Below are 16,990 nucleotides of genomic sequence, written 5' to 3'. Positions count from 1 at the left end.
GCTAAAGGTTATTTTCCATAATAAATCATTGAAACAACCGCAGAGCAAGCTCTACTCTTCAGTACTGCCCCCTCCCTAGGAATTGTATTGTCCCTGCCTAGGTCTGCAACACCCCATCCTTCACAAGGCTCAAGCTTTGCAGTCCTTACCCTCCAGCAATCCCTGGCCCATGCCCATTGCCTGCTGGCATTATCCTGCAAAGTTACACTGCAGTTGCGAGGGGAAGTTTTCAAGCACTCAGGATGGGAGAAGCTGCTATGGGGTGTGTTTGCTGCCATGCACAAACCAAAGCCCTAAGAGATGGCTGGGAAGCTCAATTACCAAATACCAATGGTTGGTTCCCGTACCAAATAAGCCAGGAGGAAGCAGATGCTCTTCAGCACTCTAAGCTAATACTTAAAAAATACACTTGCCCTGGGTAACTGGAACATCTCCCATAAGGGAAGATTGTACCCGTAGCAGTGGGACCACGAGTGAAATAATCCACATGCTTTTGTTCTAAGCCCTGAATATTTCATTCAGCAGGAGGAAAGGAATGAAATATATCTCAAACTTTCAACCTTATTCATGAAACCAAAAGGGACCTTCCATAGGGAGATACATTTCCAACAAAAACTAACAGTGATTTTTACTCTGCTTTTAAGAGCTCATCAAGTGTCAACACTTCCCTGGGTGATGAATCACTGCTCTGACAAATTTAATCCAGAGCTTGTTCAAGACATGCAACAAAGGTGGCCAGCTCACTGATGATGACCATCCAGAGGCACAGTGCTAGGCTTTATATGAGCTCTTGGCGCTCTGGGTTCCATGTTTTAGGAAGACACCACACCTTGCCTTAAAATGTGAGGGTATGCAGTCTTATGGTGCCATGTCTTACTTGCAGACAAGTTATTTACCTACCCAGATGCAAGGATTTTCGACTTTTCCACCTTCTCGGGCCTTTATTATTCCTTTGGGACTACTGCTCATCTCACTGCCTAATCCTGGTTCCCTGTCCTGCCAAAAAAGCTAACAGAAATACCAGCTTTCACTGCCTTATAACTTGGTAGCTGAATACCTATTCCATCTGCATGTTGGAGATTGGTGCTACAGCAGGCCAAATCAAACAGAAGCACTGCTACAGGACTGGAAAGCAAACAGTTTGCTGAGTTTTTAATGTTCTTATTATGCTGACAGACAAAAGGAAATATATTAAAAGCAGCATTATCAGAGGTTCATAAAGAGAGGGCAATCACTTACTTCCACGACGGATGTTAATCAGCAGATTTCCCTTGAGAATTGTGCATCCCTGCAACATTTGTGCTGATGTGACAGAGTCAATGGTCTTCGTTTTTCCGTCCTCACAAATTTTGGGGCAAGGCCCCTCACAAGGACTGCAGAACATGCTGTTAGGAAAGAAAGGGAGACTGAAAGTAAGCAATGATACACAACTCTGAGTCTACAGACTGCTTTGAGTCGAATTTTGAAAGACATTTCCCTCTAAAGCTTAGACAAATCCTTCCAGCTAGAATGGAAGTTACCATACTTTGCAGAGAGGCTGGAGCATCATACCTCCCGCTTACAGCAACGCGAGAGTGAATGAGCGGACTCATACCCACTGTCTGCCAGCTTCTGAAAGGCTCTGTGGTCCTTCTGAAGCCGAAGGCACTTCAGGTAAACCCAGTGCCCCTGCATTTGTGCGTTTACTCTAACTTAATTATACCCAGAAAGACCACCCTTCTCATTTATGCAGACAGCCTCAGAGTCCTGTGAATTTTCGTGCTAATCCAGGCCCAGCTTCCAAAAATAGGCCAGCCAAGAACTGGAGATGGGAAGATACTGTTCAAGTTCTTATAAACTTGTGTGTCTCCGTGCCCTTAAACCAAATTTGAAGCTCAGCACTAGGGAATTCCATGCTCCTGGCCGTTTTAACTCGGGAAAGACAACTGTGGGAGCATACAGTCATGAGTGATGTGGAGAAAGCAAGCAGTGACTTAGTCACTCTTATAGCTTAAAAGGTATTAAAGCAGAAAGTTTAAACAAACAGAAGGATGCATCTTGATGCAAGGCAAAACTAATTTGCAACAGGAATTGGGAGAGACAGGCCAGAAGTCTAAGCAGGTTCAAAATGGATTACACAGCTGGAAAGCGAACAGGTCCACCAGTGACTGTAAAACACCAAGAGAGACACAGCCCCGAACTCAGAGAAATCGGATTGCCAGAAGCTGGGAGGAAACACTAAAGCACGGGCTCACTTTTCCTGCTTCTTATACTCATGAGCATTCATAAGCATTTTTTAGTGGCCAAACTCAAGGAACAAGAACTCAGGCCAGCCTAGGCTTTGGCTACAGCAGCTTTTTAAAGGCTCCATATTACACTGTCTGCATACTCATCTCAAAATTGAACACTTCGTGTGTGCAGAAAACATGCCCTCTGATCACTCCTCCTGGTAAATGTCTTTCCTGATTCAAGGCCATTTTTATTTTCCATTTATTCTAGCACTTCCCTTCATAGTTCATTATTACTTACTCCACCTTATCACTTTTGAGGGGAAAAATGAAAAAGAAAAAAAAAACCAAGCTCCAACGACAAAGGCTTCTGGTGACAACACTGATGAACATGGACTTACTATTTATTCTTTTTAAAAGGCACTGAACCCACTTTCTTCTGAGGCTTAAAGAAACATGTAAATTGATAACAACAGTTTTTCATGCATTAACAATAAAAGAAAGAAGCTTCCTTTTCTTAGTAGTAAGCTCCTATTTCAAAATCCTGCACTATAACATGCCACAAACCACTAAAAGCTGCAGACACAAGCAAGAGGCATTCAACTAAACGTACAAAGAATGCTGGAAATGCTTTCCATTTGCAACTATTTGTTAACACCACCTCTGGGGAACAAAACATTCACTAGCCTTGAGTTACAGCTCCTTTCAATCTTTGCAGCAGCGCACAACACTGAGATAAGATAGGATGGCCATGCACTTTGGTGTAAGGGGTTCAAACAGCTGGTACTACAAGCTCAAGTAGATAACAAAAGAAACATTTCTTGGGTAAATACCTGGATTCAAGCAAAGGCAGCGTTAAGTTGCTTACATCCAAATGTCAACCAGAGACTGCCTTGCTATTTGATTGAACGGATGGATGACACACATGCACACACAACTGGTGCAGGTATCACCACAACCACCTTTCCAAAAAACCCAGCATCTTCAAACAGCCTACGAAGACATCTTTTTAACTTAGTACTGAAGCACTACCAATTTTAGCACGCTGACTGTCCTTTACTCAAGGAGGTCTACCACTTCAAGGGTCAGTAGGCAACTAAGGCTGTTTGCTTAAACCACTGGCAAAATAAGGAAATCATAAGCACGCATCACTCCAACTGTTAGAATTAAATAAGAGCAGGTGAGTGACATTCTTGCAAGAAATTATTCTGTATAATACTGTCAGCTGCTGCATTATTTTTGTCACCATCTACATGATCGCTCACTTCTAAAACACCATTGTTATCTTCTGGAAACAGTGAAAAAAGGAAAATAAAAGTAAATACTCTAAACAATACATGTGTCTAAAACGCAAGCACACATAAAGCAAATAATACGCAAAGCAAGATAGCTCCTACGGTTTGTTCTGTGTGATAATGGTCATCAGCCAACCTCCAACCTTGTGTTCCTGGGCTTTCACTTTCATTTTGTTACTGTCTACTTGAAGACCTGGTTCTGCATTGTACTGACCTCCTCAAGTCCTTCAGAAGGCTCAGTGGCAACTGAAAATGCACAGGACCACACACAACCAGACCTTTCAATGGTGAATTCATCTAAGCAAGCCTTTACCATGAAGTCATGCAATTCCCCATCGTATGTTCTCATTTCTACCTAATGTAATTTGCATCACAAGCTGCCACAGAATAGGGGGTGGAAAAACCTGAACACGACAACTCCGATGGACTTTCCAGAAGCTGCATTACCTTTGGCTCCCATTGCGTATGAATCCAGAGGGGCATTCTGCCATGCACTCATCGTTGTGAATCACAAACCTCTCGTATTCACTTGTTTCAGTGGCAGGGACTTTGGAGCAAAACTCTTTAGTCACGCAGCGCCAGCCCTCGAACTTGTAGGTGTTGGGAGGGCAGGTAGGCATGCAGACTCCTTCGTAGTAGTAATTGCGGCAGGCCACGCAAGCGGTGTTGTTGTCAGGCGCTGTGCAGCTCCCCAAGCATTCGGGATGGCAACACTCATTTTGGTCTGTACAGGCTCGCTTGCCACATGAGCTGGGGCACACTGCAAGACAGAAAACCAGGTAGCATGAACAAGAGCCGTTAAATAAAGTGAATGGCATTAAAGGAAGAACCCTGATCCATACAACTCTGTGCTTTCATTCCCTGGGCTTTAGCGCATCTCCGCAAAAGAACCAGCTCCTGTAAAACTGACAAATTAAATTCTGTTTTTCTCAGGTTTGCCTGAAAATACATTTTTCTTGGATAAATTTATAACATGAGCCAATTAAATAATAAAGAAAACTGCTGAAAGCAAGATCAACATAAGGATAACGGAAACAGCCAAGTACTGGAACCTATTCCATAGCCCTAGTATTATGGTTAATTTTTTTTTTCCCATGCTGACTTATTGTCTTTCTAAGCATTTCTTGTCTTCCGTATTTGTACGTCAAATTGGTCTTTTACCAGCAAGAAAACAAGCTTCCTTTAAACAACTTAATTATACTTGTACAATAAAGCACTGCTATACCGTAGCACACGTGGTTAGGTTGACCCCAGTGTAGCATCCCAGTGTTGCTTATGTATGCAAAATGAGGTTTAATAAAGTACAGATGGTACACATCAAATACTGTGGAATCACAAAGCTACTATTTTCCCCTGAAGAGCTTAACAGAATTCTGCCTTACCCCCAAATTCTGGGTTCAGAGAACAAAATATGAAAGGGAGAAAAAAAATGGGGTGCAAATTTATGGAGACATTCATTTTATGTGAAAGCATTTCAGCTTGGAAGACACAAAGAGCAGAATCGTCAGCAGACAAGCTCACCACTGTTACATCAAAAGAAGTGGCAGCATTATATTTATGTAACAACAACATTTTGATTACAGCGTTGTATGGCCTTTTAGCCATGCGAGCTGCGTGCCAGAGGCTCTGTAAACAAATACAGATAGGAAATCTGGTTTGCATTAAGTAACTGTTTTCCACTTTCTAACTTAGCTAAAACACAGTACCAATAATAACAGCATAAAACAAAATTTCAGTAGTACAACTACAGCAAGATCCAAGCAAAGCACATTTAAACTGAACCATTTGAGCAAAAAGCATATAACCAGCAAAGAAGTTAATATCCCAAAATGAACACAGAAGTGACACAGCCCAGCCTGTAGAAAAAGACAATGTTTTAAGAAACCCTAACAGTTCCACGAAAGTTCTGCATTGCAATTTCTCTTCCAGTTTGCAACTACAGTGTTGTTTTAATGCAGGACTAAACACCCTAGAATCTTGACCCCCTCCTCTTCCTCTGATGAGATCTAGGCTTTCCAGTATGTTTTTACGTTATTGAGCAGAGCACCACAATTACGACACAGGAAAATAAATAAATAAATAAATAAAACAATTAAAAACCCCCACGCACCACTGTTCATAGCTCTGCATCAGGATCTAGACATCCAACATCAAGGTTTGATTGTAAGAAGCCATTTTCTGCCAGCTTTAAGGTAGTGTTCACCTCGAAAAGTACTTGTAAAACTGCTATCAGAGAATTTTGCATTTCTTACCAAAACGGTTCTATATTGATCTTGCTTAATTTTATTCACTTCGTATTTTAAGCCCTAACTGCCAACTTTGCAAGTTTAAGCATCTGGGTACCAAGTTGGGCTCTCCTTACACAATTAAAGCTAAGAAAGATTTTTCTGGAGGCAATTCACCCTGCAGGTACTCCCCAAGTAACCCGACAGCCTTAACAGCACCTCCCCTATATCAGCAGGTTGCCATGAAGGTCATCATCAGACCTGCTCACAGGATCCGGCAGCTCCATCACTTGCAGCCACGTACCACTAACACAACGAGCTCGTGTTAAGGATAGCTTGGATACGCTGAATTGAATGCAGCAGGTCATCATGCCTGTATAGCCAGTTGTGCTGTGGGAGAAGGTACTACTGAGGTTGCCCAAGAGCTCATCCATCTTGTCCAACTGGCGAAGAAACACGATTTAACCCTGCAACCCTTTCCTTGCACGTACCGCTATCGTAACCCAACAGCACTGCTCCATACCTGTACACCCATTTTTTCAGTGTGAAACCAGGCAGAAAAGTAGCGGGGGGCAGAGAGGGGAGACTATGAGAACAAAGATGCAGGAGCATGGGGATGGCCGATGCCTGCCCAGGCAGCACAAATATCACATGCAGGCCAAATTAAGAAAATTTTTGCAGAACCAGTAACTTGTAAGACTACCGAGAGGGGAATCCAGAGGAAATCACTGCTAAATAATGCATTGCGTAAAGATGCTGGGTTTTTTTCCTTTTCAAGAAAAAAAGCCATACAGACCAAACCCTTACACAAAAATAAGTAAGTACGCAGGCGTATATTCTTCTTTTGAGGGTAACCTGCACCAGCGTAAAAGGAGTAAAGCCTGCGCAGATACCACCTTAGTAAGGCAACACAAATTGCCTCTCACCTTAAGGTATACGGTACTACTTGCATTTGCGACTACTAAGGGATTAAAAAAATAAAAAAAATCAGTGTGTCTTGCTAGCAGATGGACTGCTGTTCTGAGTGGGTGCCGGAACTCAGATTTCATGTGGTAGCTGCATTTCCAGTTCAAAGCCCTACTAAGAAAAAAACCACACACACACACCCCCCCCCATGCCTCCACAAAGTTCATTACTAGATGTACTGATTAACTACATGGTTTCTTTGTTTTCGTCTAGACAACTTGGTAAAAAACAAATGCTGCTACATGAAGTATTCAGATAAATATAGTAGAAAAAGACCGAGTTTATTTCATTCTTGGGAAAGAATTTTATATTCCCTTAATGCTTCTGCCATTCATGAACAGTCTGCTATATAAATAGGATTCCCTGCATCTCCTGGTAAATCTGCTGACTCTCGTCTACAGAAATATAAATTGAAGCACAGAAAGATACACAAGTTCACATGAAAAAGGTAATCAGTGAAACAGGTTTTCAAAACTCTAGTAATATTTTAAGCACAACCATTTTAACAAGAAGTCTTGAAAACTTTTTAAAGATAGTTTTTTAAAAGCTCAGCAACCTTGCTTTTCTCTCAGTCCTATTTTTTTGCTTGTTCTTGCTAACGTTGGCATAGTTTTCAGCCTGGAGACAATACGGGTATCCTGTTTCTTTGAAGAAGCAGAACAAGAACTTTTGTGTGTGTATGTAGGATGTATTATGAATAACAAAAAGCCTTATCTGCCTTACATGCCAGTTCCCTCAGATATCCCTGTTATAAAAATCTTACTAAACAACACTGGCTGGCCTTACAATCCAGCCCCTTCTATTCTCCCCCCTGCCCTCCCAAACTGTGCTACTTGGACTGCTAGATTTGTACCAAGACATTTAAAATGCAGGTTCCAAAATACTTTTGCCAAAAAAAACCCCTGAAATATGCTCGATAACTTGTTGACTTTAGTCCGCAAGAACATCAGAGACACAAATATAAGTAAATAGTGGGCTGGCATTTGGGGACAGAATTTATCAGCCAGGTACAACAGTGCTTTGGATCATGAAGGCTGATGACTATACAAAAAACCCCAACCCCCTGAACAAATCCTTGCTGACAAGCACAAGGGAAAAAAATGCTTAACTGTCATCACGTGGAGCTACCGAGATAATGGAAAATTTCCAAGACCTTGGAGGGCAGCCATGGAAGAAGTAAGTCAAAGCAAGACCTGGAGAAGGGCAGACCCTTAAGCAGCTTCACAACTTTATTAAAGGGATGATGGAGGCTTGAGTAGACCAGAGTGTCTATTTGTCTATTTACATTTAGGGGGCGAAAGTACTGAATAATCATCAGATCTTCAGAGAAGGACATTACAAGAGTTCCAGTAGCCACAAATCAAATTTACTGGAGCAAAACCAACAGCAGTAGTTTCTTTGACCATCCATGCTTCACCTTCTCTCTTCTGATTTCTTCAGATGAGTCTTCCTTGTCAACAAAATTCAGGAGATTTTCCAAATGCTATGAAGATACTATGATCACTCGCAAAAAAAGGCAAAATATTTCATTTCAAGATGCCCACTCACTGAGCAAATCAGATTCAGACCTGACATACAGAAATAGATCGTTTAAAACTAAATGCAAAGATCTTACAAACAAGAGGAGCTCCAAGAGAATCTGACTCAGAGACTCATTATTCTCAATTAAAATCCCCAAGATGCTAAACCAAAACTGCGAACACAAAGCAAGGTTGGGAAATCCTCAAACACAACTCTCCAAAACCAGCAAGAAACAAATCATCTCCGTGTATTTACGGCAGTTCCTTTTTGGCCAGCCTCATGCTAAGGAGGTGGTAGTAAGTTTGTCTGACATCTAATACCTCCTGCTATTTGAAGTGCGCACAAAGCTACAGCTCGCTGCAAACACTCCGCGTTGACATCATGGCTATTGTACAGTTTGGACAGACCAAGTGTTCTTATCTCCAAGACGCCATGACTTCAGCAATGCTGAAACAGAAAAATCAGGCGAATAAACAATCAGTCACAGGGAGTGAAAACGCAGCCAGAAGAGGAAGACTTCTGGCAAGCTGAGGCACCGGCCTCTGCCAAGGATGGCACCGTGCCAGTCACATGCGGGCGAGCAAAAGGTTGCCAAGTGTGGGATAAATATTTTTTTAAAGATTCTTTCTCTCCTTGTAAAACGATATTCGATCCTTCCTTTTTTATACTCTTTCTGCTTTTTTAGAGCATCCTTCACATAAAATAATGTTTCAGAAAGAAAAGGGGGAAAAAAGCCTAGTTTTGAGCAGAAACCAGAGGAGGAAGGGAGCATTTTCTCCTAGCCAAGTACTGAAAAAATTAGCTGTCTAAATTTGTCCACAAAGACAGAAAAAAACGGTCATTTTTGGAATGTTAATCCCTCTACATGACAGAATTTTTAAAATATTGCATTTTAATGGTCTAAACTTTGGTACGGTCTTTCAAACAGCTGACTTCAAATGCTCAAGCAGCCTATACAAGACCTGATTTCTTTTGCCTAGTATACTGTGAGAATAGAGAGACTGGAGAGACATTACTCAGAAAATCCAGTTCCAGTGATTCATGGCCAGGGCTGGAATCAAATAACTACAGAATAAAGGCTGCAATAAGGAAATACACATATTAAATACATGCAGTAACGTGTTCCGATCACAGAAATATGGGTACAAGCCATCTCCAAAGAACTGAAGAGGCCACTTTGAGCAGTTGTATAAAATCTTTATAGTGGTACAAAACCGGGTATTAGCAACGTATTAACGACGGTACATTTTTTTTGTCTTTTCTATCTTTTCCCTTCACTCAAAAACCTGGTATCTCACACTCCGTGAAAATCCTGAAGGGAAAAACCGCTACCATGTCCAGCAGCTTGCTTTCTAGTAGTTAAGGCATAAAGTTTGGCAGATTTTGAAATTAACTGCCAGATTTCATTTAAAGGCTCAGTTCAACCCAGCCCCGATACTAGGACTTGAAAGTCATCACCTGCTTCCTCTTTAAACCTCTAGTATGTACACAGTCGTGCCCACCGGTGAAGTATGCAGATAGGCCTATACAAATTTATACCAAGAAGCAAGAAGAGGGCATTAAGTCCACAGCCTGCAAGCTATGTCTGACTCGAGATCTTTTGCTAGTCACGTGTTTCCATGTTTACATCCTACTCATTGCCAGCCCATTTTTATCTGGCAGACCTTTCCAAGGATCTTGAAATTACTCCGAAGTTGTTCTGTGAATTATTTTCTTCCCACTATACAAATCCAGCTGAAGTTTAACTGCATCTGGTCAGCGCCCACACAAAGCCCTTTGGTGTCTTGCTTCTTGGTATTTCAGTTTGTCACAGATGCTGTACGCCATATCCCCTCAGCGAAGGAGGAGGTGCAACAAAGCACCCAGAACCCCAAAACAACCTCAAAGGATTTGCCCAACCTGACATCAGCCCATTAACTGCTCAATCTTTAACCGTATGAAAGATCAATATAGAAATCTACTCTTGCATCCCCTTCCTCAGGATTTTATGGTTGAGAAACAGTCCCACGCTAAATGCCTGTATAGCCAGTTGTGCAGCAGTTGGATCCAGCTGCTCAGATGGAAGCACCTGTAGATGATTCTAGAACAAAGGAAGCGGAAGAAAGGAGAGGAGACAGGTTAGCAGAAGAAAGTCCAGCACCACTCAGCACCTGGAGACTCTCAGATACCACCAGATGCGGTAAGGTCTGTGAAACGGAGAGGAAACATTCACCGTTCAATGAAACAAACACTTTGCTAGAACATACTGTTGTGGTGAGGTACTCGATGCCCTCTAGTTTTACAATTTTTTTCTTCAACATTAGCATTTTCCCTTCCCCTCAGAACAGTTTTAGTACCTAGAGCATTTCAGACTAGCACACGCATCAGCGCAGCTCCGAGGAGCCAGAGGCCCATGCCAGGGGTTGGAATCCCTCAAACACACAAATGCCTCAGCGAAACGTACCTGTAGCTCTCCTTCCCAGCTGAAAAGAACACAGCAGCCTATTAAAAATGACAATGAAAACAACCCAAAGCATATTTCAGTTGGATACACTGGAGTTTGATGACCCCCCACCACCACCACCTCTTTTGGCCATCTCTATCATCCATTCCTTACCCTAGAAGTTACCTCAATACAGCTTCCAGGTTTCCCAGCTGTGCTACATAACAACACGTGTGCTAAATTCATTTTATTTAGAGTGACTAGAGGACTCGGGGACACTCTTTGGCACTGTAAAGCCTCCCATCCCTTCAGGTTTTCTGCAAGTGAAGCAATCAACCCTGCTAAAAGCTCCAGCAGCGTTACAGCTACTCACATCACGCCAAAATTGGAGCAAATGGAAACCCGAGTGAAGAAAACAACTACCTTAGACCACAGTCAACAGGAACCAATAGATAGCACAGTTACTCCATTTGCTACTAAGTGCGTAATACTAACGACCAGGAAGGTGCAAATAAACACGACTTATTGACAAACCCGGGCAGCACGAATTGCATTCTCTTTCAAAACAGTTTATGTTGCCCAGCACAACCCAGACTGGCACCATTGCAGCTGGCACTCGAGAGAAAGAGGAAAAAAACAAGTCCATTTTGTCCCTTCCACGCCAGTATGAATTCAGTCCATAAACAAACCCAGCTGAGGCATATACACAAGCATCTATATGGCGTTCAGGCCGGTTTTACTCTATCTTCAACACCAGGCAAACAAATCGGTCGGGAATGTTTTACCATCAGTGCTGCACTGTTCTAGAAACATTTGCTCTACAAAAAGGGGAGATTTCCCACTGGAAGATGCAAATCGGAACAGTAACGCTGATGCCAGTGAGGATGAAAAGAGGAAAGCGAGGGTCACCCCGCAGCAGCGAAAGCTGCTCCCCGTCTGCTGCAACCACCCACCACTCGCGGGCACAAATTTGTTCACGTTTCTGAAGGGGCAACTGAAGTTCCTGAACCCTTCAGCAACACATAAGGAAAAAAGGCTGCTGCAGAACAGCTCTGAAGCAAATTATTTTTCTTTTCACTCCAGATTACGAGCAATATATTGAGGTTTTGCTTGTTGTTGCTTCGAGCAAGATTTAATTGGCCTGTCTTCCAAATGCTGCAAGTGTAAGGCAATAAGCTTTACAGGGTTTAATTAATACACTGCAAGCAAGGAGTGCTGGTCAGTCATCTTCTGGCAACACCCCAGCTGGAGGAAGAATACTATTCACATTTCAGATTTATTCTAGAGGAGGAAGACAGTTTGGTAACATTATCACACTGGCCTAAATTATGTGGTTCTCGTAATGCTGAAGGATAATGGCAGTGTAATCTTGGGCAAAAAAAAAGTCACCGGTTCGGAGGGATTCAACTCCTGCTTCATTTCAGGAATGCCCTTCGCATTTATGCATTAAACCCATCAACAGGCTTAACCATTCTGGCAGAAGCACTGAAACCTAACGCTCGTCTTGGAGGCAGACATCAAGAGTGCTCCAGTCGAAGGCTAACTACCCTAAAAACGGGGGGGAAGCTTCAGTAAAACTAACGTTTACAATACAATACACGGTGGGGCACAGTATTTAGAAAGTTTTTGCTCATCACCAACTATGATACCCATGTTAACACCAAATAACAAAATCTGTTAAGTTTTAATCATCAAAAAGATTAAAACTCAAGGAAACAGCCAAAAAGAGCAAGAACATTCAAATTGTTCTACAGAGCAAATTTTTTCCGAGCTGTTCACCTGCTAGTGAGATAGCCCACTAAAACCAGGATTAAGATCAGGCATTTAGGAATGAGAGAGAAGAGAAGAATTACAATGGAAAGGCAAAACAAGACGCAAGAATACTGATGGTTTGGAAGGTTATCAGAGACACCTGGGTGCATTTGGTTTAAGTTACAGACTGGTAAGTCTGGGAATATGTCATCACTTATAACATTTGCACATTGCAAGCGAAGGCATCCTGTTAAGATCAACATCACTTCAAACAATATTAGGGCAATTATGTTCAAAACAATTAAACAAAGTATTTCCTTCACGACTTCCAGAAATACAAGAGAATGTAAGCAAATCTAACAGCAACTGAAGGCTGTGCTCTCGAGATCCACAGCAAACAAAAGGTGAGCTCTTTCCTTGGTTTTAATAATCATGGAATTTTTTTTTCATTCTCAATCTCCCTTCTATTATCAAAACAGAGGGACTACAGAAGGTGCCGGAGTTTGTAGGACCCAAAAGCAGGCTGGAAGATTGCGCATTAGTCCATCTCTTAATGCATTTTAACAAATTTACAGGCAACATGGGCATCGGAAATGATACAACTCACTTGAAATCTGTATTAACATCAGTTTCTTCTCATACACCACAACCGTGGGTGGAAGCGTTTCAGAGGAAAAACGGAAAACGTTGAGTTATCTCTTCAGACTTGATGTAAATTGCTTCCATAGTCTGTAAATCATTCTGAACTGTCTGGACATGAACTGTTAACTCCGTCCTACAATGGTTTGATCTCCGAAGAACAGGATTGCTGCAACAGTTGCCTGTTTGCTTGTGGGTTACTGAACGGCTCTGTTCGCGGCTAGAAAAGGCTGAGCCAGGTTGCGGAGCCTGCTTCGAGATGCTCCTGACGCACAGAGGCACCGGGCATTGCCGCGACCCCAAAGGAAGCCCCAAGCGAACGGCCCCAAGTTGAGCAGCTCTGAATCGCCAGCTCGCTCAAGCCAAGCAAAGGACTGAAACCCCTGAAATTAGAAGACACCGGAAAAAAGTCGCTTGGGTCAGGGAGGGGCACTGACGGGAACAGCATACAGCTTTGCTCAGTGTTTTCTTCTAACCCAAGCGGAGGATGGCATTATGTCGTCCAGCCTGCACTGAGCCCACCATCTTTAAAAGCATCCTCTGTTACGAGACAGAACTATCTCAGTTCTTCCAACACACTGATAGAATAAACTGAAGAAGGAAAACCAGGCTTCACTACGCCATCCCCCAGCAACCGCAAACACACATTAAACACCACGCTCGCGGACAAACGGCACGCGCACCGCTGCCGGCCACGTAGCCCAGGACGCCGCTCACGCTTGGATGGGCGAGCCGTCTGCGCGTACACGCGCACGTGCTTTTGAGGAACTCCTGGGAGTATGACTGGAAAAAAGTAATAATGGCATTGCCTCGGACTTTCTAAATCCTTTCCTGTAGTAAGGATTTGTGATCAGATTAGGGCGCACCGGGCGGTTTTATTTATTTATTCACAGGAAGGACAGTGAAGGTGAGCTGTGCCACTGGGTCTGACGGGCCGCAGGCTGCCGCAAAGCCAGCTCGGCGATGCTGCCCGGCGGCTCTGACGCCGGAGATGGCGTCAGATGGCACTTATTAAAGAAAAAGGGGGGGTTCATGGTTTTGATACTGGCACAAAGAGGGAAGCACGCTGCTTCCCGCTCTTGCTTCTGCTAGAGTTTGGCACGTTTGAGCTACACTCTTCCCCTCCAGTACCTTTTTTTTGTCATCTCGAGTCACGTTCACATGAACATATAAATACACAGATCCTTACACACTGTGTATAGCAGATGCTTACATGGATGGTCTGAAAAAAGAATATTCTTTTCACACACTAAAAAAATTATACGGAGTTATTTTAAATTCAGAACTGTTTGTATATTCCTTATAAGTTTATAAAACTCTCACTGTCCTCCCATGACTAACGAAACTGGAATTGAGAGAGGATTCTATATTTATAACTCGTCTGGTTGCTCATGCCTATGGCCCTATTTCCACCCTCCGTTACTGTACACAGAGCTATGTGAGGTATTGTGGGTTCCCAAACTTCACTGATTTCCTAACAAGGCAGGCCTGTGTCCCGGAGGAACAAGCTGGGGGCTGTTTCGTTCGAGCATTGGCCGAACTCGGAGGGAGAGGCCTTGAGCGCTGTGGTTTTGGCAGCTCTTCTTGAAACTGGTATTAGAGGCCATTTCTGTGCAATTACATGCCTAACTGGCGCTGGATTGCGTATCGATGCTACTGATACATCATCTACAGCCCGGGCCCATTTACAGCCCAAACCGTACAGCTGTTGTTACACCCTTCACCTTACCCTGTTTATTTTAGCAGCGCCGGCAAGCCGGAGCGCTTCGATGCTTCGCTGAGCAGCTCCGTCAGCCACCTACGGTACAGACACGCCAGAAGTGCCAGACAAATCCAAGCCGTTACAACAAAGTCCAACAGACTTATTCATTGGCCTCTCAAAATCAAAAGGAGACAAACCCCTCGAATTTCATCCAAAATCCCTCCGAGACCACAGTGTGTTCAGCGACGCCGGCACACCACAGAACTCCAAGGGGTGGCAGAGAAAGAGACTGCATCGGGTACCTAAATGCAGCAAAACGAGGAAGAAGATGGATTCCATACAAATGAGGGCTGAGCTACACTCATCATCCGTACACATGGCCTAAGGTCTGCCCAAGAATCATGCAACCATGTCTCTTCTTTTGAACAAAAACACTTCTCTGGTTCATAAATCCCAGAGAGAAGCCTAAGTCTTTGTCGTGACAGAGGTGCCTCATAATCGATGGATTTTTAACACGCGCCGGGCACTTGCGGGGCACAGAAACTGTTTCTAATTTGCAGATCCTATGTATGTTCAATTTAAGTAAATACACAAAAAGCAGAGGGAGAAGACGACACAAGCAGATTTTGCAAATTCAAAATACGTTGTGGTGGCTAGGATTGGGGTCAAAGTCTCGTGGAGTTAGATTCATTACGGTACTTGAGCTATAAAAAACCCACAAAAATCAAGAAACCCACAACTCTTCCTATGAGGCTTTGCAGAGTCCGGAGACACGAGAGCACCGAACGGTGCTGTCACACCGCGGATTAAGAGAAAGCAGAAAGGTACTGCCAAGCACTGAAGGGGAAAGGAAGCACGGAAAACATTTTTCTCTTTCCATATAATTGCCTTGTACTCTGGGTTCCACGTAACGACTCGGCTAATTTCCACACCCCGCCCCAGCGCTCAGGAGTCAGACCATATTCAAGCTCAGGAGAATTTACGTGGGGACCTACATGCTTCACATACAAAAATGTGGCAAGATCTGGACTGGCTTAAAAAGATTAAGCCTCCATACCTACTAACCAAAAAACAGTACCAGGAAAGCAAGTGGCCAACATGGCCAAAGTCGTTTAACTGAACTGAGAAAGTTTTCCTCTAGCAATGTAAGTTTGTCCATAGAATATTGTAGCTGAGAGAGAGAGAAATCACCTTATAAAGCAAAATGAGATTTCAAAAGGAAAAAAGGGCATAGGTCAACAAAGATATGTTTCGGTTCAGTCAAAATAATTGCTGCTCTGAAAGCCGAGCGGAGTAACACACCACACCTGAAGGCACGGGTACCTGCGACAAAGAAACGTTACCTTAAAGCCTCATGGCACTTGGTTTGTTTGCACGTTACGTATGCCCAGAACAAGTACCAGCACGGGGAGAGCCCCTGAACGTGTTTTGCAAACAATTACAGCAACCCGAAACAACGCGCCGGGGCTGAAGTCATCTCAGCAAAGGCCCCAACCTCGCTAAGCGGCACCACTTGCAAAATCAGTTCTCCTCAGAGGCGCAGAAGGGAACCGCTCCGCGGCCTCTCCTTCCCTTCATCCCAGGGTCACAGTCTTCGCTGCAGGTAGACAGTTGTGCTGCAATTTTTTTTCCCAGGTTATTCAACCGCTTTCTTTGCTTTGCAATAAAGCTGTCAAGATTAACAGACAAGTCTGGTGAGTCAGATGTTCAAAGAAAAAAAAAAAGAAATCTGTACTTCTCACCATCTAAACAGTAACGCTACAATTGTTTTCTATCACTTTGCATACCCATAACACAAGACAAACTTTTAAAAGCTATTAAAAACTCCTCCTACTTAGCAAGAAGAAAAATGATCTAAATTTATCCCAAGAATCTAAATTCACTTCACTTGGAGGGAAGAATTTAAATATGGAATATTTTTTCTCCCATGAAAATTAGGGAGGAAAATAACTAAAAGGTCTTTGAAGAACTACATAAAACAAAGCTTAGTATTATGTTTTGAAATTATAAAAAAACCCAACCAAAACAGGTTCCACATATTTACACCATTAAAAAAAGTCTATATTGCAGTAATTAAAGCACAGATGTTCTTCCAGAAAAGCATTCTAATTTGACTGACCCTTTTCTAGAGCTAGTTAAAATTCTCTTTTAACGTTAAAATTCCACTAAGCATTTAATTTATGCTGCAGAGGGTTAGTATTAGATATAGGAGAAGATGCAGGTTCCCAAAACAAAGCAGCACTACGCAGTTCTGTAATGGA

General features: G+C 43.0%; 1 protein-coding gene across 2 annotated transcripts in view; it reads right to left on the bottom strand.

Moving 5' to 3' along the window:
- Positions 1-16,990, bottom strand: part of IGF1R (insulin like growth factor 1 receptor) — a 193,572-nt gene that overhangs the window by 41,163 nt on the left and 135,419 nt on the right. For both annotated transcript variants that reach the window (XM_075713640.1, XM_075713641.1), the window contains exons 3-4: positions 3,950-4,262; positions 1,240-1,385 (exon numbers count right to left, since the gene is read on the bottom strand). In XM_075713640.1, the coding sequence (XP_075569755.1) occupies positions 1,240-1,385; positions 3,950-4,262 (459 nt within the window). The remainder of the gene's footprint in view (positions 1-1,239; positions 1,386-3,949; positions 4,263-16,990) is intronic.

The sequence above is a fragment of the Pelecanus crispus genome, chromosome 7, assembly GCF_030463565.1.
Source record: "Pelecanus crispus isolate bPelCri1 chromosome 7, bPelCri1.pri, whole genome shotgun sequence".
Lineage (NCBI taxonomy): Eukaryota > Metazoa > Chordata > Aves > Pelecaniformes > Pelecanidae > Pelecanus > Pelecanus crispus.
This window is presented reverse-complemented; position numbering and strand designations above follow the sequence as displayed.